The 21249-nt window shown below is 55.1% G+C and overlaps 1 protein-coding gene across 1 annotated transcript in view; it reads right to left on the bottom strand.

Annotated features, from left to right (window-relative positions):
- Nucleotides 1-21041, bottom strand: part of PACS1 (phosphofurin acidic cluster sorting protein 1) — a 62951-nt gene extending 41910 nt beyond the window's left edge. Inside the window, exon 1 of the mRNA XM_051964000.1 lies at nucleotides 20668-21041. Coding sequence (XP_051819960.1) covers nucleotides 20668-21026 — 359 coding nt within the window. The 5' untranslated portion in view covers nucleotides 21027-21041. The remainder of the gene's footprint in view (nucleotides 1-20667) is intronic.
- Between the last annotated feature and the right edge of the window lie 208 nt (nucleotides 21042-21249).

Genomic DNA, 21249 nt, shown 5'->3' with positions numbered 1-21249 from the left:
ATCTTATATTCCAGCTATTCGTTTTCACAGTTACTTAAGTGGCAAAAAATCAGTTCCCATCTCGCGGGAAAACTTGTACAAGTCTCCTACCATTCAGTACCACATATTTGCGTGTGAGCATTTTCACCTTATTATCGTTTAAAATCAAAATACAGAAATAACCTGGATATAAACGAGAGCTTGTATCCTTCCGATATCGGTCCAAACGTGGCAAACTTTTGTTCAAATTAAAACTAATTCAACACAAAAATTAAGTTATAGGTTTTCATAGTATCATGCTAAGTATCTCCCACATTGTAAAATTTGTTTAAAACATGGACTTAAAATCAAAAATTTGGAAAAGAAACAGATTTATATCTGTTATCAATATAATAAATAAATCAAAATAAATCAAAGAAAGGATTTTTAAAGTTGCTTATAGAATGCCCCATATAAAGCATTGGTAATTAGCTTATGACAGATTAGTTATTTTACATTTTGTTTTTCATAACCACGGGTAGAAAACATTTTTTATTTTATAATTATAATTATATAATACAAATTTTAGCCATAACTTTTTTTGGACAAACATTATTATTATGGTGATTTTAAATCCTGTGCATAAATCTAGAAGCATATTGAGCAATATATTAAATGACCCTGGAGGACACATTTTGCTTTGTTTTGCTTTAATGCATTCACAAAACAAAGAATATTGTGAATTCTTTTTCTAAACTATTGCTGCCTATGGCTACCATATTTTTCTGGGGTAATTTACAGGTTCTTCTCCTCTTGAAGGTAGGGATAGAGATAATCTGTAAAATGGGATTAACTCCTGAATCATGAGCTTCAAAGAGTTGTTTTGTGAAATGAAGTTACAACCCTTAAAGTGCTTCCCTACTTCTACTATATTGGTTCATTTTCCATTTTTCTGCAGGGTTGGATTAACTCCCACCTCATTAATTTTGTATTAGTGGGTCTCTCTGTTACCAATCCTCACGGTAGGTTTGATGGGAAACCCCAGGGTTGTTTTAACTTGCAATTATTTTATTAGTTGTCATTTGAATGGTTTTATATGAGAGCTGGTTTGCTCTCATATTGTTCCTGTGGGGCAGCTAGGTGGGGCAGTGGATAAAACACCAGCCCTGAAGTCAGGAGGACCCGAATTCAAATCTGGTCTCAGACACTTAACACTTCCTGGCTGTGTGACTCTGGGCAAGTCACATAACCCCAATTGTTTGGGGGGGGGGGATTTGTTCCTGACCTTTGACTGGCTTAGTTATTGGAAAATGGTCAGATTTTTGGCTGAAACATTGCCACAAAGGCTTTCCCTGGCTATTGCAGCACCACTGATTGGCTGCCCTCCTCCCCCTAGGTTTAGGGGATACCAGCCTCTCGGGCCACTTCTTGTCTCCACTGACCCCAGGGTCCCTCAGACAACTTTAGCCGCGTTCTCACCGACCCCCACAAATTTCATTTCCGGCTCCCTGCTGCCGATTCTCACGCTCTGCCCCCACCTCCCTGCCGCCCTTCAGCCTTTGGGGTGGCTCCAGGAGACTTCGGGGCAGACCTCCCTCTCCCTAAGCCTTCCGGGTCCCTCTCCCTCTTTGCTTACCCACAGTTCTTCACTCTTCCCCTGCGGCTCCCTCCATCCAATCTGTCCCAAGGCCTGTCAGTTTTACCCTCCCACAATCCCCCTTCTCTCCTCAGCCTCCCATCCATCCTCCATTCACCACAGGTCTGAGTCTGTCACTACTCAGCAAACTCCAGGGGCTCCCTAGGATCTGCAGGATCAGCTCCGGGATGCAGTCCGGCCCCTGCTGTCCCTCCCCCCATCTCCAGGTTCCGGGTGCTCCCCCTGGCCTCCCCCAAGCCCAGATCATGCTCCTTTTGCCCACTCCTGGGCCTTCTTTCAATCCCAATGAGAACAACCCCAATTAAACTCAATCTATAGGAACCCCCCTAAATGCACTTCTTGTTTATCCAGAATAGTTTGCTTTGGGGGGTGGGTCAGCTGAGTTTTGCCACCTCCCTCCCCCAATGCCCAGCACATAGTAGGACTAGAAATCAGAGAGATAAAAGAGGCTGGGACCTGGCTAGTACCCCCTCCCAAGGGAGCCCAGAAGGAACCAGCAAGGGGAAGCAGCAGAGGCTTCTGGAAGACAGACCGGTAGCCAGCAGAGGCGCCTGGGACCCAGACCTGGCAGGAGCTGCTCCCACTTAGATGCCGCAATTTACCCTAGAATCCCATCCTTCACAAGGCAGGGGAACCCCAAGGAGGCCGCTCTCCTCTGGGCCTCCCTCTCCCCACGGGGAGGCAAGCAGGACAGGGGGAGTGGGGCCCTCACTGCAGAAGCTGCCCAGGGGAAGCCTGGCCAAATGCAGCGGGCACAGCGAGGCGGGCACAGCTGGGCAGGCCTACTTCATTGTATCATTTTTTATTGAAGCTTTCTATTTTCAAAACCTATGCCCGGTCCTTGCAAAACCCTTGGGTTCCAAATGTCCCCCACCCCCTCTCACTGATCCAATACATGTTAAAGCCGTGCAGTTCTCCTACCCATCAATTCCAGTTTAAAAACACGTGATCTCCCCCGAGTAGCTAAGCACAGAGGAAGTGAGAGGGGGTCCCCCTCATTCAGTAAATGGCTTCCTCCACCCCTGAAGGGCCTACCAGCGGCTTGGGCCCCCAGCAAGGGGAGCAAACCTTGGCTACCCTGCCCCAGATGGGCATAAACCCCTCCTTCGAGGCCCAGGCCATCCCCAGGGACAAGAGCAAGATTTGCATTTTCAAAAACTTTCACCAGCAGCCAAGGCCCAGATCCTCCCCGATCCCCCTTCCCCCCCTCCCCCCCCCCCCAGCTTCCTCCCGCAGAGGCTGAGAGCAAAGGGGAGAGAGGAAGGGAGAGAGCGAGGGAGAAGCCCGGTACTTCCTGCTTGTGTAACTGGGTGGGGGGAGGAGAGGGAGGGGGCTGTTTACATAACAAACCAAGTAAGCGAGTTTGGAAGCCAACTGGGACACCCTGGAGACGAGTTTGTAGGAATGGCCCGGGAGCGGAGAAGGAGAGAAGCAAGAGAGCAGCAGTAGGACTGGGGGAGTCCGGGGTCAGAGAGAAAGAGCAGCTCCAACCCCAAATGGCCCCGTTCTGGGGCGGAAGGACAGGAGGAGGGGGAGGAGAAGGGAAGAGAGAAAAGAGGGAGGGTGGGGAGGAAGGACAGGAGAGGGGGAGAGGTGAGGATAGACAGAGACAGAGAAAGAGATAGACACAAAGAGAGAGAGAGAGGAAGAGAGAGAAGGAGAGAGAAACAGAAATAGACAAATGATGTGATCTATGATGTGGGGCACATGGCGGCAGGCCCCCAAAGTTGGGGTTCAGTCGTGTGAAGAATTCCCAGTGGCCATTCTTTTTGGCTAACAGTAGATTTATTTAGGGAAGAGATTACTGACGAAATGAAGGGATTCGCAGACACCAGGGAGGGTAAATGTGAAATAGAGAGGGAGAGCGTAGGAAAGCCAAGCTCCTCAGGGAGCTCACAATTACCCAGGAGAAAGAACCCCCCATGAGGGGGGGCACCAAGGCTAAATCCTGAAAGGGACTCGGCGCCCTAAAGGAGTTAGTTGGTGAGCATCCCTTTGACCCAGCAGTGCTTCTATTGGGCCTCTATCCCAAAGGAGGGAAAGGGATCCACATGTGCAAGTGTTTGTGGCAAGAAACTGGCAACTGAGTGGCTGCCCATCAGTTGGAGAATGGCTGAATAAATTGCGGTATATGGATGTTATGGAATATTATTGTTCTGTAAGAAACGACCAGCAGGATGAATACAGAGAGGCCGGGTGACTGACAGGAACTGACGCTGAGGGAAATGAGCAGGACCAGGAGATCATGGTACACGGCAACAAGATTACACCATGGTCAATTCTGATGGACGTGGCTCTTTCCAACAATGAAATGATTGAGGCTGGTTCCAATGATCTTGCGAGGGAGAGAGCCATCTGCCCCAGAGAGAGACTGCGGGGCCCGAGTGGGGAGCACTACAGCATTTTCACTTTTGTTGTTGTTCGCTTGCATTTTGTTTTCTCATTTTTTTGTTTTTTTGATCCGATTTTTCTGGAGCAGTAGATTATTTATGGAAACATGTATCGAGGAATTGTACATGTTCAATATGTATTGAACCACTTGCCAACGGGGGGAGTGTGGGGGGAAGGGAGGGCAAAAATTAGGACACAGAGTTCTGGAGGGGTGAATGTCGAAAATTATCCATGTATATATTTTGAAAATAAAAAGCTTTAATTAAAGAAAAAAAGAACTAGGCCTGAAGCCAAAAATATCATATCCAGCAAAATTATCTATGATACTGAATGAAAATAAATAGACATTCAACAACAACAACAGAGTTAGTTGGCTATAAGGGGGAGAAGTGAGGTTGGGAAGCACAGTGGGGGTTTAGGGGAAATACGCCCTGGGGAAGGGGAAGGACACCACAAGGCAGAGGGCCGTGGGGGGCTGACCCAAAGAAGGTAGCAGCCATGGGATGGCTCACAAGTAGATTTTAGAGGGAAAACTTCACCTGAGGGACATGACTGGGATCTCTGCAGAGGGTGGGTCTCAGAAGTTTGACATAACTTGGATTTCAGACAGAGTCACCTCCCGGAGGGTGCAACCACAGACTAGCCTGATCTCAATCAGAGCCTTCTGCCCCTTTGCCTCAGGGATCAATTCTTTAGCTTCTCTTTGTCCAGAACAACATTCAGGATCTCATCGCGGAGACAGACAGAGGCCTGTGCCCAAGAGTCCCCCCTCCTCAGTGGGACGGGAGGACCTGCCCACTTGGCCGCCTAATGGGGTTCCCACACCGAAAACCAGCAACCCCGCGGGAAAGGCCAAGAAGTGCGTAATAAAGGGAACGGTGACACTACGGCATCCCGGTCCCAGAGGCTGGGCCGGAGGAAGTGAAGATAATTACCAGCCAAGAAGACACAGGCCATGTCAATGAGCCGATTTCAACATTGCCGTGGGGTGGAAAAGCTGAGGGACGGACAGGTAGGGAAGCTCTGGCAAGATTGGCAGAATGGCTTCTGAGGGGGCGAGTGCTCCAGAGCTATCAGGGTATCAGAGAAGCCCCGAGGAAGGACGAAGCATTGTGGGCATCCCGGGTTACTGGCAAGATCACTTGGTATCTCCGTGCCCAAGGCCAGTCAGACTGGTCCTGCTGGAGCACACGGCAGTCGCAGGAGCCAGAACCTCCGGAACCAACTGTGACAGGGAAGCAGCCAAAATGTCACAGCCTGAGGAACGAACATTTCATCAGCGGAGCATTGCTGCTGGCTGACAACCTCCTAATCACTTATTCATAGAAAAGTGTGGGCTCTGGCAAGAACAGCTTTCGCTGAACCCCAAGAATCAGTGCCCTGAAGGGCACAAGATAAGGGAGCAACAGGCAGCTCCACCATTCAGGCCCAGACCTGCCTCCAGGGCCCGTCTACCTGGGGACAGGAGAGTTTCTCCAAGGCTCAAAGGGCAGCCAGAGTTCCCGAGGACCCCAGCCCATCTCAATACTGGGAGGCAGGGGGGCGCAGGGGGGCACAGAGGCCCCAGGCTTCAACCCAACTGCATGCGTTCTAAGGATGTGGGTTGATAGTAATAAACTATTTAAATAAGATCTATCCCAGAGCTTTAAGACAGGAAGCACCGAGGAGTCTATGACAAGATAAAGAAAAAGCAGGCTCCGCTCCCCAGGAAGTCTACTCTGCCCCGCCTGCCCACCAGAGCGTGTGTCCCAGAGGCAGGCAGGGCAGACAGTTCCCCGGCCACAGCCCCACGTGCCTCCTGGAGACAAAGGCCCTTCTGAACAGTTGCTCACTTGATGTGGCCCAGGCCAGACCTAGAAGTTGGCCCAGGAAATGCTCCTCCTGGCCTTTCTGGCTCCCATCTCTCCTCCCCTCCCCCTGCGGGGTCCCCCCACTGCCTTCCAAGCCCAGTTCTGGGACCACTTCCTACATAAGGCCTTTTCTGAATCATCCCATGGCTGGGTCTCTCCCTCCTGAAATTATCCTGTCTATGCTCGGTATTCAGTTTGTTGTCATTGTCGTCATCCGCTCCTCTCGGTCCCGTCCGACTCTGCGACCGTGACCCCATTTGGGCTTTTCTAGGCAGAGACACTGGAGGGGTTTTGTCATTTCCTTCTTTAGCTCTTTTTATAGAGGAGGGAACTAAGGCAAACAGGGTCACACAGCCAGGAAGTGTCCGCAGCTGAATTTGAATTCAGTGTTCTATTTCTTTTTATCTATTTTACCTAGGTACTGGTCGTACCTAGTCTGCCATGGCAGACTACGAGCTTCTTGAGGGCTGGGCCCATTTTATTTTTATCTTTGTATTCCTTACAGCGAGAACAGAACCTACAGCCAGAGATTCAAGTTTTATGGCTGAAGGATATGTAGCCAAGGGCAGGGACAAGGAACGACCTCCCACATGCGAGTCATCCCCTTTCACAGCCCCAAAGTCAGAAAACTCTCTCCTTTTGGACGCCTGCATTCCCAAAGCAAGGGCACAGGGAGGGCTTGGCCTTGGTGGACAGCCAGACCCTGGTTCTCCAAAAGAGCGCTGAGGATTCCTCATTCTGAAGGCTCACAAAGGGCCAAGGAGGGCCTGATCAGGAGGAAGGAGGCCGGCCAAGAGAGGTTAAGAAGCCTGGAACATGGGACGGGACAGGTGACCCACAGGCCCACTGTAACCAAATGGGAGGTGCTCCGAAGCAGAAGGCACGCGTGCTCGCCTGCCACAAAGGAATGGGCCCTGGCTGCCCATGGTGGCCAACGGCCTAGTCTAAAAAAGAGAAGCCGATTTCCTAAAAGTCAAGCCCATCAGGAAGGGCTGGAATCCACCCTACCGCCATTCCCAAACGTTTCTGTCCGGATTTATGCCAGTCCTGGAAAAATGGGGAACACATGCACACACACACACGTACACACACACACACACACACACACACACACACACACACCCTTCCCCAATTTCACCTGGAAATTCAACAATTCAACTCAATAAACATTTGTTAAGTAACTACACTGTGCTGATTGTTCATGATATTAAAAACAGGTAAGTCTCAGTCCCTACTCTAAAGAAGTTAATTTTTAATAGGGCAAAAGTCCCACATAGGTAAGGTTATGACAAAGTTTTTAAAAAACAAAACATCCCAGAAGTGAGTGGAAGGAGAGGAGATGCTGACCAGTCACCTCGATGCCGTTCCCTCTTCTCCCCCCCCCCCCCCCCCCCCCCCCCCGGCTCCCTAGTTTGGTAGTGAAAGGAAGAGGAGATTGAGCTGGAGGAAATGGCCAGATGGGAGAAGTCACTTTAACCTTCCTTCCCTTAAAGCCCTGCCTCCTACTTTACTCCAAGTAATGTTTTGTTCCTGGAAAGCAGATGCAATTATTTCAAAGCCACTTGCCATCAATAACATAAAACTGATGCTATCATCTTGGTTATCTATAAGACTGGCTCGAGAGTTTCTATAACAGTCACAAGTCATCGTTACAAATCTGCTCAACAAAACAAGAAAGAAAGGAAGGAAAAATGTCCTTTATTGGTCAAATGTAGCTAACTGTTATTCAGAAACAGGGTGGGTCTGATTTGAGGAAGAGATTTAAGAGCTCAATCAGTTTTCTCTAACTCCAAATGTTAAAAGTTTCAAAATTCCCCAGAAGAGGTTAAAAAAAAAAAAGAAAAAGAAAAAGAAAAAGAAAAAGAAAAAAGAACTAAGTACAAAAAGATTTAAAGAGCCGCTATAAGAAAGAGCAGGCTCTTTCCTGGTGCAAAGTTTTGGAAATTGCAAGGATGTCCATCAACGGGGGAATGGCTGAATAAGCTGTGGTGTATGATTGTGACTGAATACTATGGATAAGCAGGATGCTTTCAGGAAAAATTCGAAAGACTTACATGAACTGATGCAAAATGTAGCAGGAATAGAAGCAAAAGACATTGTACATAGAAGCAGAAATATCGAACAATTTAGCTCTTCTTGGCAATATGATGACTCTAGACAACTGAAGGACTAATGAAGAAAAGCACCATGCAGCCCCGGAGAAAGAACTGATGATCTGAAATACAGGGCCTTTAAAATACTTTTTAAAAGTTCTTTATTTTTTGGTTTGATCTTTTTTTAAAAAATGTTCTCCTTTAGAACATGACTAATATGGAAATATGTTTTACACGACCTATAATCAAATTGCTCGCCTTCTCAACAGGGGGAAGAACTTGGGACTCAAAAATTTCAAAACAAATGTTTAAAAAATTGTTTTTACATGTAATTAGGCAAAAAAAAGCTAAATAAATAAATCTTTTTTAAAAATAAATCTTTTTTTAATTTTAATTTAATAAAGATTTAATAAATAAATCTTTTTTAAAATAAAGAATTCTTTGAAAAGGATCGTTGAAAACATTTCTCAAAATGGTCAGATTTTTTTAAAACCACAACTCAGGTCTAGGATGCAGTTAACCATTCCTTTCAGTCTGAGCAGAGCACCGTGCTTTAGCTTGCAACACCTCCCAGAGGCTCCGTTCTCGAGGCTCCCTGGTCCCTTCCTTCGGTTCAGCTCATAAGACAATCAGTCCTCCCGGTTGGACCCTGCAACCTTCAGCTCCCTGTCCTCTTCCCCAGAAGACACAGCCCAGCCCCTCAAACAAAAGACAAAGGTCCATCTGTGCTCGCCAGTTCTCCATTAGTCTCAGAGTCCCACCATTCCCTTCTCCGGGACCTAGCAGATGACCAGGACAGTTTCCATTTTCGCCACCTCCTCCAGGGCCCCTTCTCCAAACTCCCAAGTGCTCTACAACTCAGCACAGAATTCTCTGGTGTTTGGCTAGTGTTTCACATAATGAGCTTTTAGGGTATCTGGCACCCGGCAAACACTTAGTAAATGCTTGTTGATTGACTACTGCATAATCTTCCCCCCCACTACCACCCAGTTTCTTGAGGATAAGGCTAAGATTCCTGTTACTTCTACCTGTTCTGGCCCACGACAGGTGTTCAAAATGCTTGCTGACTTGTGGGCACCCCTAAGGATGACTCTACTTCCTCACTCATTTGTGTGTTTTCTTCATCGCTATAAACTGAGTAAAACTGTCCTAACGTTGGCAGGCAGAGGAATGAGCTAGTCCTGAATTATGCCAAGAACCCAAGACAAAGATATTAAAGAAATACATGTAGTCATTTATTACGGGACTTCGCGGGCACACAACCCATTCTCTTTTCCCACTAACTCACATCAAGGAAGAGAACGCGTTTGGACGCAGAAAGGAAAGTGTGCTGCCAAAACCCACGGGGCTCAGCTGGGTCCGGGTGCCCTCTGAAGCTTCAAGGGAGAAAAGACCGAGTCAGTTGCTCAGATGCCAGCACCCCGGGCCAAAGGGCAGCCCTGGCGGCTCTTCATCCAAGCCTCTCTATACAAACTGTGACTATCACAAATATTCCATCATCGAGTCAACTCAAAGCAACACAGAACCTAAAAGGCAAACGTCATCCTTTTTTAACAGTGGAAATATCAACTGGAGCAACAGGAAAATGCCCTCCCTTTATTTGGAAAGAAAAATCATTGAAAAGGATTGTATCGATTAAATAGAATCACACTCGGAAACCCAAATGAAAAATCACATCATTTCCCAGAGAGTAAAACCAGAATTAGAAATGGCTAATACTAATTAAAACCATAGTACAACGGGGACCCGAGGGCCAACTATGGGCTGGAATCCAGGTCTCCCAGCTCCCCAGGTCGGCACTCCTACCCCACACCGGACTGGCTGCAGGCTCCAGGAGGGCCGAGGCCCCACTGTCCAAGCCAGGAACACCATCAACACGCCCTGCTATGGATCTTCAGGATCGGGTTACCACACTGAGGTGCCAAAGACCCAGGAAAGACAGCAGGGTCCCGGGCAGCAGCAGCTGTGCAGGAAGGGCTCCTTCCTGCAGTGCAAGGACAAGCCACGCCCAAGCCAGGTCTCCCAGAGGTCCCTCAATACCTTGGAGCCGAGGACACAAAGGGGACTTGAGGATTCTCCTTGGAATTACTGGGAAGCAAAAAGGGAAAGGGAAAACTGGGGCCGGGTGATTTGCTCCCTGGCATTTGGAAAGCCGAGGATGAGATGGCTTTCAGGCTCAGGAACAGCCAAGAGAAGGAGGGGAGCACCCACAGAGAGACGGTACCGCGCCTGCTGAAATACTGGCTGTACTGCCGAGAAGCTGCTGTAGGCCCAGGGCTAGGGGGCAAAGGGAAGGAGGGAACAGAAGTGCAGAGAAGGGGGCAGGCTCAAGGTCCAGAAGAGGGGCCCTGGAGGGCCTTCTAGGACAGGAAGGAAGCAGGTCCACTGGTGCTTCTTGTAAGGCTCTAGGCCAGAAGTCACCAGCCAGCTCACAGTTCAGACCTGAAAGAGAGACATTTCGGAGCATCTAATCCCCCACCTTACAGATAAAGAAATGGAGGCCCAGAGAGGAAGGGATCTACCCATGATCCCATGCGGAATAAGAAGCAGACACAGGATCCGAACCCAGACCCTCTGAGCACAGAACTGGGCTGGGTCACCATCAGTGACAACATCAAGAACAGGAGCTACCCTGTGGTAAGAAGCCACCCAAGGCCAACGCTCCGATAAAATACAATTTGGCAGTTACCGAGTCTGCAAAATCTCAGCAATTTTTTTCCTTTTCAAAGAGAGCTCCCCGTTCCCATCAGCAGATTAGCTGCCTCTTCCAAAGCTGTGCCAGGCCCCACGGGTTGGCTGCCGGCACAAGGGGCTTCCAGGTCCAAGGACAGGTCCCAAGCTTCAGCTGGAGGGGCCATAGAGTGGGATGGGGAAGAACCTCAGGGCAGCTGGCCTGGGAAAGGGGAGCTCCCATTTCCTGAAATGTGCTGCCCCCTCCCCCAGTGGCCACCCTCCAGCTTCCTTTTGTGAACAGTCCTGCCCCCATCCAGGGTAGCTAGGGGAAGCAATGGATAAAGTGCCCAGCCCATGATCCTGTGCTCTGGGTCAGTCACGTCACTGTTTGCCTCAGTTTCCTCATTTGGAAAATGAGCTGGAGAAGGAAATGGCAAACCATTCCAGTATCTCTGCCAAGAAAACCCCCAATGGGGTCACAGGGAGGCGGACAGGACTGAACAACTCAATAACCACAAATATTTCCTGAACTGGGGAGCAGCACCCCAGGATGAGGAGCCTGCCCCTCCCTCCCAGAGCTCCTCAGAACCACAAGGTAGGAGCCCAGGCCAGTGCAGGGCAGAGCCCAAGGCCAGAACACACTGTTCCAATGGCCCCATTATAGCCCGAAGGGCCAAACAGCCAAGACTTCAGTAACAAAAAGAAAATTAGCTTTTTTTCTTCAAAATACACGCAAAGATAGCTTTTTCAACATTCACCCTCAAAAACCTTATGTTCCAAATTTTTCTCCCTCCCTCTCCACCTCCCTTAGACAGCAAGTAATTCGATATAGATTAAACATGTGCAACTCTTCTAAACCTATTTCCACATTTATCACACTACCCGAGAAAAATCAGATCAAGGGGGGGAAAATGAGAAAGAAAAAAAAAAAACAAACAAACAACAGTAACAACAGAAAAGATGAAAATACTCTGTCGTGGTCCACACTCAGTTCCCACAGGCCTCTCTTCACCAGAAGATCACGGGAACTGGTCGAAGAGAGCCACGGCCATCAGAATTGATCATTGGATAGTCTTGTTGTTTCCGTGTACAATGATCTCCTGGTCCTGTCCCTTCCCTCAGCCTCAGTTCAGCTAAGTCTCTCCAGGCCTCTCTGACATCCTCCTGCTGGTCATTTCTATCCCATGACATTCATATATCATGACTTACTCAGTCACTCTCCAAGTGACGGGCGTCCACGCCTGTTGGGAACACAACATGTAAATTGGCTTTACCTCTGGTAGACATCTTCTTCTCCTCTTGTGAGAGGATGATGGTGATTCAAGGAGATTCAAGGCCGTTGTGTTCTCCGACCTCTCTCCTCATCCCTCTGCCTCCAATTTATTTCATTCCCAGTCCACGAGCAACACCTGTGTCAGCAAAGGCTCCTTCAGAGGTTCCAGCTGTGGAGGCTCCTGGGGAATCGACCCGCCCCTCCACTTAGGACCACCGTGGTCCTTAACCTTTCCACTTCCTTGCCACTACCAAAGGGCTGCCACAAACAGCACATGTGGGTCCTTTTCCCTCTTTTCTGATATCTTTGAATAGAAACACCACTGGGTCAAAGGGTGTGCACTTTTACGGCCCATTGGGAAAAGTTCCAAACTCTCCAGAATGGTTGGATCGGGTCACAACTCCACCAACCGTGCCTCAGTGTCCCAGCTTTCCCACATGCCCTCCAACACTATCTTTTCCTGTCATCTCGGCCAATCTGAGAGGTGCCAGGTGGTACCTCAGAGTTGTCTTAATTTGCATTCCTCTAATCAACAGTGATTTAGAGAATTTTTTCAACCCAAGAAATGGCTTTAATTTGTTCATCTGAAAATCGTTCATATCTTTTGACCACTTAACAACTGGGGAAGGGCTTGTACTCTCCTAAGTTTGGGTCATTTTTCTCTGTATTTTAGGCCTTTGTCAGAGACCTTGGACGTAAAGTCCCCCCAGTTTTCTGCTTCCTTCTAATCTTGGCCGCACGGATTTGGTAACAATTAATCTCAAGCCTGGCACACTCCCCCTCCCTCAGAACTCCCTAGGGGATAATGATCTCCAGTTACAAAGAGCAAACTGAGCCCTAAGCCTCCTCTGAGAAAAGTCAGTCCCAGATTCATGGGCCCCAAGAGCCGACCAATCCAACCTCCTGGGCCCAGGCCTCGAGCCCGTGAGCTCCCTTTCCTAAAACGCTAACAGGGACGTCTCAGACATTCCAAGGCCGCTGTGATGCAACTGACCCGAAAGCTTATGACAACACTCGGCTGTGCGGACGCTGCTCTGTGTGCCCCAAGCAGGGAGGCTCCCCCTGTGCAAACAGGCGAGCCCCCCATCCCCGCTGCCCTGCCCCCCAGAACGCAGGCCCTCCTTCCCCAGGGACAGACCTTCTCTGTCTCCAGGGCCTCATGGCTTCCCCGGCCACCAAGACCTGGCCCTTCACTCAGCCTCAGGCCCAATCTGCACTAGACGCCCCCCTCACCATCACATAGGCTCTCCTCCCGTAATCAAGAATTCTGAACTCTTCTCTGGCCAGGCTCGCCCCAGCCTTTGCCTGCTCCCCTGTGCAGCGCTCCCGCAGCTCGGGATGCCCTTTCCTCCCCCCTAGTCTTGACCCCACTCTTGGCGGGTCCAGCCTGGGAACCCCCTCCTCGTCCCTGCCCCAGCTGTGATGTGTCAGACCCAGGCCCCGGCCTCCAGGACCCCCCAACCAGCCGCCAAGGCCACTATCCCAGGGCTATCACCCACCTGCTCAAAAAGCCGGCTGGGGTGGGGGACGGTAGGGGGGTTAGGAGCTCCCGGGCCACTCACTAAGGCTTCCTCAGCCAGGCCCAGGACTAAGCGTGGGGAGCGAGGGAAAGGAGAGAGCCACAGAAGGCGCAGCCGGGAGGGCTCAGGTGCTCTGGGCCAGCACAAGGCCCAGCTGCGCCCGGACTCCCTGGGCGGTGGCCTGCAGGCCCTTGGGGACAAGGACCAGGTGGCTCTCTCCGCCACATACAGGTGCTCAACAAATGTCCGACTCAATTACCCGGGCTCCTCCTAGACCGAGGCTCCACAAGGAGCCCCGTTAACCCCTGACAGGGCACACGCTGTGCAGAGGGAAGCAGGCCCCGCCCTCGCACAGGGGGCTCACGGCTCCCCGGCTGCCTGACTCTGTGGGGCCTCCGCGCCCTCATCTGTCGGACGGGGAGACAACAGACCCTCCTGCCCGGGCAGCTGCGCAGACGAAGGCCGAGCCCCCTGCAAACCTCGGAGCGCTCCGAACAGGGGCCCCCGGGCTGGCCGAGCCCTGGCTGCCGGTTTTACTCACACCACCAAAGGCGTCGGAGCCAATGCACCTGCAGTCACACAAAGCCCGAAGCTCACGACGGAGCCCGGTTCCCCTTCATGGCACCCCCGGACGGCGCCCAGAAGGAGAGCCCTCGGCCCGGCTGCTCCAAGACTCCCTGAAACAGCCCAAAGCTCTTCCTGCCAACCGGCCCCTACAAAGACCCGTCCAGCGCGTGGCTGCTCTGCAGATGCCCCAGAGGAAACGCAGCCCTCGGGAGGTCAAACGTGTCCCGTGTGAACGCTCGGACCCGAAGGCTGGGAAACGGATCTAGCGGAGGGGGCCTTGGGAGGTGCGAGAGCCCGAGAGGCATCCGGGGGCGCGCCGAAACCGGGAGTCGAGAGGGGCGGCCACGGCCTTTGGAAAACAAACTGGGCATCGGGAAGCGGGCAGGGCAGAGGAAGGGTAGCGCCGGCCGGGCACGATCCCGCGCAACAACGCTTCACACTGAAGCTCCAGGTTATCAAGAAGAGAGCACAACCAAGGAGTTCTGCAGGGAGCCGGCAAGCGTGACCTGGTAGAGCACGTCATCCCAAAAGGTCAAATGTTCAGCAAAAGCAGGCGCCCTCCCCCAAAGGCTGGGAGCTGGAACGTGACCCTCCCTGATCCGAGACGTGCCCCCAAGAGCGCTGTCAGGGCAGGGAGACAGGAGGCAAACTCCGGGACCCCCACGGTAAAATCTCTCCTCTGGGGGGAGACGAGGCTGCTCCAAGAGGAACCTGGCCGGACAGGCAAGGCCCTCCCCCATCGGGCGTTCCCGGCAGGCTGGCGGCCCAGCGAAGACCAACGCGGAGCTCGCGTGAACGTCCCAACCAGAGAGGGCCGGACCTTCACCTGCACATGTGGGGACAAAGGAGAGATAGGAAGGTCTCCGACTGCAGCAATGGCGGCGCGCCACTAAGGAGGAGAAAAGCGGAGGCTTCAAAGTGGGGCAAAAGCCCGCGGCCGGACAGAGGCCGTAAGGGGCAAAAGGGCCCATGCGAGGGGCCGGCAGGACCGAGACCAAGCGCCCGTGGAGTCCAGCACGAGGTCCCGTGTTCACAAAGCACCTACTCAGTGCCGGGCACTTCACAAGCACCTCACGACACCTTGTGAAGTGGGAGCCGGGATTACCTGAAGTTTACAGCTGGGGAAACTGAGGCAGGGGAGGGGCTTGCCTTTTGAATTGCCCATTTGAATTCAGACCCGAATTTACAGAGAAAAGGGCGGAGCTCACTTCTGACAGGCAGCTTGGAAAGATTCCTGAATACCAGAGGAGGAAGAGGAGGGGGGAGGGGGGACCCCCTGGCCCATGGCTAGGTGTCCACAGCTGACCTGGCGGGGAGACAATCCAGGCAGAGAAAAGGTAGTGGGGAAGGCGGCCCCTCAAGCACTAGGCACACACCCTGGGAGGCCTTGAATGCCAAGCCCAGCTGACAACTGACTCCTGTCCTCCTCTGAACTCTGATGTCATCGGCTGGAGCCCAGGAGAGAGCAGGGAGGGCCTGGAAGCCGGGAAACCAGTCTGGGGAGGCAGCTAACAGTAAGGGGGGGGGGGGCTCAAAGGGCCTGCCCCGCCCCCACCTAGCTCCTTTGCATTGGTTTTCCAAACAATGTCGTGAATTCTCTTTCTCTTGGGAGACAAGCAGGCGAGAGGAGTAATAAATATAAAACAACAAAGCTTTCTAATAAAAAGGGCAGCACCCAACTGACGGCCAGAGGGACGTCCCCCAGACGAAGGCAGGAGCGCTCGGACTGCCCACCAAGCTCTGCCCTGCCCGGGGTCCCACGGCCGCTAGGTGAGCGGGGCTGGATCGGCTCGGGTTTCCCGGCCGTTGGCACCGGGCGGCCAGAGGGAAAGGCAGCCCCCTGCCCCGACCCGAAGGGCCTCTCGGACCCCGAGCGGGGCCTCCTCTGGCAAGGTGACCTGGGAGGGGCTTCGAGGTCCGACCATGGCTCCTGGGGCCCGAGCAGAGGGCGGCTGGGAGGGGCAGCGGCCACGACTCAAGGAGCTGGATCAGGCAGGAAAACAGGGCCGGCTGTGGCCACGTCCAGGCCAGAGTGCCGCCCGGGACCCGACCAGCGATGGGGAAGGGCAGAGGCGATGGCGCTACTGTGCGCTCGGCGCCCGGGGCTGGGGGAGGAGAGAGGCCCGAGCCCGACAGCTTTGGGCCCAAAGGCCACTGCCCAGAAGACCAATCAGTGCAGCAGATTCTCAGCCCAGAGAGCCCCGGTGGTGCCCTCCACCCAAGCCCCCCCCCGACAGCCAGCCCCAACCTCCCCCGGGGGGACGGACAGCGGCTGTTCCCGGCTCTGCCCAACTGGGTCAAACGAGAGAGGCTGCCCCGCCGCTGCGCCGGCTCTCCCTCCCCAGCATCCTGCAGAGCCGCCGGCGCGCCAAGGGCCCAAGTGGCTCCGGAGGCCGCAGCCGATCCCAGAGGGGAAGCCCGGGCCAGAGCCACAGTCCCTGAGCGCGAGGCCCAGGTTTCCACCACTTGACTGCCAAGGCCACCAGGGAAGCCTCAGTTTCCTTATCTTTAAAATGGAGATAATTCCTGGCTTGCCAACATTATTATCACAGTCAAAAACACAAGAAAGCACTGGGGGGAGGGAGAATCATAAAAGTCTCTTCCAAGGACGAATTATTATTCATTGCGCAAACACCCAAATGTCTGCCCCAGAGAACTCCTGGGGGAGGGGATCCCCCCACACACAAGGGGATGGGGGTACTGAGTGCTCGCTGCAGCGCAGCAGCCCCCCAAGGCCCAGCCCAACACAGGACCCCCAAGCACACCTGCTGTGTGGCGCCTGAGCGGAGCCCGAGGTGCTGCCCCCTGTCCAGAGGCCCCCAGATCAGGGTGTAAGACAAACCTCCTGGATGGCCACAGGACCAGGAAAGCTCCCCTGCCTCCCCCGGACACCCGGAGCAGCCCAAGGACAACGGGAGGAGGCAGAAGAAGCCCCCCTCCCCACAAAGCCGCCCCCCCTTCCCGGAAGGCTGCAGAAGGGGCCCCCCACACTGTGCCCCAGGAGGGCTGAGCCTCAGGATGGGACTGTCTGTGCACGGCCCCCTCACCCAGGGAGCCTCCGCGTGGAAGGCCCAGTCATCACGGGAGGAAACGGGCCCAGCAGCGCCAGGCGCTTCCCCGGGTTTGCCTTCCCAGAAATCAAAGCCCCCACTTCCCACCAGTGAGAACAAAGGCATGAACAAGAGGCCCGAGGGAGCAGGGACCGTCCCCTCCCAAAGACAAGCAGGAGAACTTCCCCAATCAGCCATCGTCGCCTGCAGAAGCAGATGGGAAGAAAGCCCCGTGTTCCTCCCTCCGTGTCCTCGGGATGCTGCAGCTGAAGCCCCTGCCCGGCCTGGCACCCAGAGCCGGGGCGGCTGCCCAGGCTTCCCTACCCGTCTCCAACCCAGCAAGCACCAACTGGCCGCACTGCCCACACCTGGAAAGCCAAGGACAAGGCACGGGCTGCTCTCGGGGGGGGGGAGGGCGGCTTTGCTTCCATCAGGGAAGTGCTCTCTGAGACTCCCCTCAGCCAAACCAGGAAGGGAACCCCTAAAGACGGGCTCCAGCTGCTCCCCCCACACTCCAAGGCTGCCTCGTGCAAAGCAGGGTCAGAACCAGAACCGAAAGCAACCTGGGAAACAAACAACCTATCAGAAGCCAGGATCGTGGCCCTCCTGGGCGAGGGGCCGAGGGTCCTGCGTCACCAGCCTAGGTTTCTAGCAGCTCAAAGGGAGCATTGCCCCAGCCCCTGTGCCCCCAGAAGGATGAACACGCCCCCTCTTCAGGAGGGATTCTGGGCCTAGTCTCCGAGGCTGGAGTCAGAGTCCCTGTTCTGGTCCCCTTGGGACCTCCTCTCCCTCTTCCAAGCTCACCGAGGGAACTCCTGAAACACCAGGGGAGACCTCCTTAAACAAGCAGAAAACCCAAAGAAAGAAGAAACTGATGGTGTAAATCAATCCAGGGGAGACCAAACAAAGTCACTTTCTCCCTGACTGGGAGTCCGAGATTCACGGCGGCCACGGATCGAGTTCCCCAGCTAGAGGCCCGATATTCTGTTACCGTCCCAGCCACCTGAAACCAGAGTCTTCCCAGATAAGACTCTTAAAACCCCTGAAAAACCCTCGAAACACAAGCAGGCTGTCAGAGCCCATTTCTCGTATTATCCTCCCGGTATAAACACGACTTATCTAGAGCTTTCTCCTTCAGCTGGGTTCGGCCGGAGTATCAGTGTCCCCCACTTAGGGGGGAACGGAGCCGCGAGCAGCCGGCGGGCCGCCGGAGACACCCAAACAAAGAGCGACACCGGGAACCCCCCCCCCCCCAAGGGGGCCTCGGGGACGGTGACTCAGCTCCTGGAAGGCGGCCCTGCCCGCTCGACCTCCTCTGGCACACGCTTGCTGCCAACCAGGCTCACCTCGAGTGACCACCTGGAAGAATCGGGCCGATGAGAAAAGTGACTGCCCGTCGGCCGGGGCCCGAGAAGCCTTTACAACCAGCTCCGTGCAAGGGACAAACTCAGCCAGAGACAAAGATGCCCCAAAACAGGGGCACGCGTCCCACTCGTGGCTTCTCAGCCTATACTCGGGCCCTGCCTGGGCCGGGGGTCCGACGAACGCCCGCCGACATGAGCGCAGAGCAGAGGAGCGGAGCAACTCCCTCCGAGTTAACTCACCGGAGACATTTCACAATCGGAAAGTCCACTTCCTTTGCCCCCGAAGGCTGTCATCTTCCTTCCTGCCCAAATGTTCCACAGGGAGAGATGGGTGGGCCCCGGGACAATGTCAGGGAGCCAGCCAGCTCACAGGGCCAGGGCCCGAGATCCCACTGAGCCCAACACGGCCACTCGGCAAGACCGGGGGTCTCCTTACCAATTCACTGCGGGGGCTCTGGGCCAACACGAATCGAACGCGCTCGGGGCACTGACGCCCCTGCCCTGCCCGCTGCACGTGCCATCCAAGCCCACAAGCCGTGCACAGGCAGCTGTCGGGATGTCACCAGCTCAAGCCCACGACGGCAGGGAAGGTGGGCAGACGACCCCGGACACCCCCCCCCCCGAGTTCACAGGATTCCCCAGGTCACCAGGGCTGTCTTTAAGGGAGTCGATCACGGTGCCTGGACAAAAAGAGCGGGGGCCGCCCCCGTCACGGACGTTACGAAACACGGCATCCACTTCTGGGGGTGCTGGGCTAGGCTGTGCACAAAGCAAGCTAAATTAAGCCCTCGGAGCTTAGAAAATAAACCACCCAGAAAAGGGGAAAGATGGAGAGATGAGAAACAGCCGGCAAAATGAAGGGGGAGCTGCCACAAGGACACCAAGTAAACCGTGGGAAGGCTGTCACCTCAATATAGCTCCCTCCCAGAGGCAGCCGGGACGGAACTGAGCACTGAGTAAGCCCCTACTGCATGCCAGGCAGGGCAGCGCCCTCAGAGACCTCGGGCGGGCAGAGCTGGAGGCAACAGGTGCCTCTGGGGCTGCCTCAGACAGGCCTGTGGCTGGGAAGGGAGCTGCTCTCCAGGCCCCACCTCTGGCAGCTGAGGGGAATCCCTCCCAAGCTCCCTGGGAGAAAGCTCGTGGCCTGGGGCAGGAAGTCCAAGGAAACACCCGGGCCTGGGCAGAGGGGAGGGACAATTCTACAAGCAGGAGAGGGGATGGAGCCAGAGGCCCCGGGCCTGTACCCCAGCCCGGCCCCTCCATGGGCCCTGACCCCTGGAAGTCTCAGTGTCTAACCCACAGGAGGCAGGATGGGGTGGCCCCAGAGGGTGCTGGGACCCTCCAGCACGTGCAGAGTCCACAGCCCCCCAAGGGGCAGACTCTCGGGTAAGTATCAAGGCCTCCTGGTGCCAAGCGCGACTACCTGGGACGCCACCCCTCTGCCCAAGACGCTCAGGCTGGAATTAGGAGGGTAAGGGAAGGAGGGGTGTACAAGGGGAGGAGGGCCCCAGCTGCTGGGGAGGGATGGGATGAGGTGGAGGTGAAGAGCCGAAGGAAAAGTGCCCAAAAAGTCCACAAAAATAAAGCAGGAGGCCGGGAGGAAGGGCTTCCAAAGCCCAAGAAAGAGCCCCTTGTTTGGAGCCTGGGAAATCATCCCCATTACACAGCTGGGAACATTGAGACACAGGGAGTTCCCTGACTTGTCTGGAGGCCAGTCTGGGGGCAGGAGCCGCCCCAAAGCAACAGGACGCCAGGAGGCCTGCCCAGGGACTCGGGCAAAGGGATGAAGACCCCAAGAGAGCTGGGGCCACTTGCCTGGGCAACACGGGCCTGTTTCCATCCCAAATGAGAATTTTAAAAGGCCCGTGGGTCTGATCGAGGGCTGCCCACTGTGGGTGGCGGCTGACGTGACAGTTCTGTGCCCACCACCGTCAGGGCCGGCCTCAGTTTCCCGGCTTCTCGGGTGCATGTGGACTAAAACCCCTTCCGTCTCCGAGCAGGCCAGAAACCTGAGCTGGGGGAGGGCGGGTCTGACACCTGCTGGCCGGACACGCGGGGACAAGGAGGAAGCGGCGGCGACCGCAGGCCCAGGTCCACTCCACGGATGACCTTGGTCCACACTGGCTGGGCCCACTGCCTCAGTTTCCTCGCCCTAGGCCAGCGCGACTGGGGAGAGCTGGGGAGGGGATGATGGGGGCGGGGCAACTCCTCCCCTCGCGCGGCTTCCCCCCTCCTCCCTCCCCTCCCCCGCTCACGTGCGCGCCCCCTCACCTGGGCACGCAGCTGGCCGAGCTCCGGTCCACCTCCCAGGTGGCGTACAGGTTCATCTGCACCGGGGCGGGCGCGGGGCTGGCGGCGGGGGGCCTGCCGGGAGCGCCGGCGGGGCCGGGACCAGGGGCAGCGGGGCCCGAGGCCCCAGGCCCGGAGGCCGAGATGGACGAGGACTGGGCGGCCGCCAACGTGGAGGTCGCGGACGCGGCGGCCGGAGCCGCGGCCGGGGTCGGGGGTTGCGGGGCCTGGGGCGGCGTCGGCGGCGGGGACTGGGCGGCCCCGGGGCCTCGCGGCCCCGCGCCCCCGAAGCCCCCGGCCCCGGCCGCGGTGCCTCCGCCGGCTCCTCCGCGCTCCGCCATGGCCCGGGCTGGGGGTGCTCAGGAGGCGGCCCGCCCCGGCGGCGGCGCGAGCATCGGCGGCGTCCGAGCCTGCCGCCGCTGCTGCCTGTGCTGGGGCCGCCGCTGCCTCTGCCGCCGCCTCGGGGCTGGAGCCGCTGCTGCCGCCGCCGCCGCCGCCGCTGCTACCGCCGCTGCTGCTGCCGGGGCTGGCGCTGGGGCTGCGCGCACGCGCGGAGGAGCCGCC

The sequence above is a fragment of the Antechinus flavipes genome, chromosome 6 (genome assembly GCF_016432865.1).
Source record: "Antechinus flavipes isolate AdamAnt ecotype Samford, QLD, Australia chromosome 6, AdamAnt_v2, whole genome shotgun sequence".
Taxonomy (NCBI): domain Eukaryota; kingdom Metazoa; phylum Chordata; class Mammalia; order Dasyuromorphia; family Dasyuridae; genus Antechinus; species Antechinus flavipes.
This window is presented reverse-complemented; position numbering and strand designations above follow the sequence as displayed.